Consider the following 1,064-nt stretch of genomic DNA (forward strand, 5'->3'; position numbering starts at 1 on the left):
ACGGTCAGGGTGGGCTCGGCCAGCCCAAACAGGGTGCCCAGGACCAGCATCTTGCCTGCGTGGCGAGGGCAGGGCAAGCGGTGAAGGCAGAGGGGAGACCCCCCACTCCTCCTCGCACCCCTTGCTTCCAGGGGGGGGCCCCCAATTCCTCACCAACCACCACGTCCACCGGCAGCTGGGCCAGGAGGTTCCCGATGGGGGTCAAGTCTTCAGCCTCATCCAGGGCTCCTTGGTCCTTCAGGTACCGCACGGCCGTTTCCAGGCTGGATGAGGGGGGCGGCTCCAGGAAGGGGAAGGTCCGGGGGTCGCCCAACCCCATGCTCTTCAACTGAGAGAGAAGCACAGAATCACAGAATCGTAAGGGTTGGAAGGGACCTCAGGAGATCATCTAGTCCAACCCCCCTGCTAAAGCAGGTTCACCTAGAGCATGCTACACAGGACTTCATCCAGGCGGGCTTTGAATATCTCCAGAGTAGGAGACTCCACAACCTCCCTGGGCAGCCTGTTCCAGTGCTCTGCCACCCTCAGAGTGAAGAAGTTCTTCCTCATATTCAACTGAAACCTCATTTGGCTTATCAAGTTTACTATTAAGATATTTGTATGCGTTGATGAGATCCCCTCTCAGTCTTCTCTTCTTCAGGCTGAACAAGCCCAACTCTCTCAGCCTTTCCTCGTAGGGGAGATGCTCCAGTCCCTTTATCATCCTAGTAGCTCTCCTCTGGACTCTTTCTAGGAGTTCCTCGTCTTTCTTGAACTGGGGAGCCCAGAACTGGACACAGTACTCCAGGTGGGGTCTCACCAGGGCAGAGTAGAGGGGGAGGAGAACCTCCCTCGACCTGCTGGCCACACTCCTCTTAATGCACCCCAGGAGGCCATTGGCCTTCTTGGCAACAAGGGCACATTGCTGGCTCATGGTCAGCTTATTGTCCACCAGGACTCCCAGGTCCCTCTCAGCAGAGCTGCTATCTAGCAGGTCATCCCCCAGCCTGTACTGGTGCATGGGGTTTGACCTCCCCAGGTGCAGCACTCGACACTTGCTCTTGTTGAACTTCATCAAGTTCCTC

The 1,064-nt window shown here is 57.0% G+C and overlaps 1 protein-coding gene across 1 annotated transcript in view; it reads right to left on the reverse strand.

Annotated features, from left to right (window-relative positions):
- DHX34 (DExH-box helicase 34) overlaps positions 1-1,064 on the reverse strand; it is a 9,475-nt gene that overhangs the window by 2,969 nt on the left and 5,442 nt on the right. Inside the window, 2 exon segments of the mRNA XM_035894431.1 lie at positions 3-55; positions 154-346. Coding sequence (XP_035750324.1) covers positions 3-55; positions 154-346 — 246 coding nt within the window.

This window comes from Egretta garzetta, unplaced genomic scaffold, assembly GCF_000687185.1.
Source record: "Egretta garzetta isolate BGI_Z169 unplaced genomic scaffold, ASM68718v1 scaffold565, whole genome shotgun sequence".
Classification (NCBI taxonomy): domain Eukaryota; kingdom Metazoa; phylum Chordata; class Aves; order Pelecaniformes; family Ardeidae; genus Egretta; species Egretta garzetta.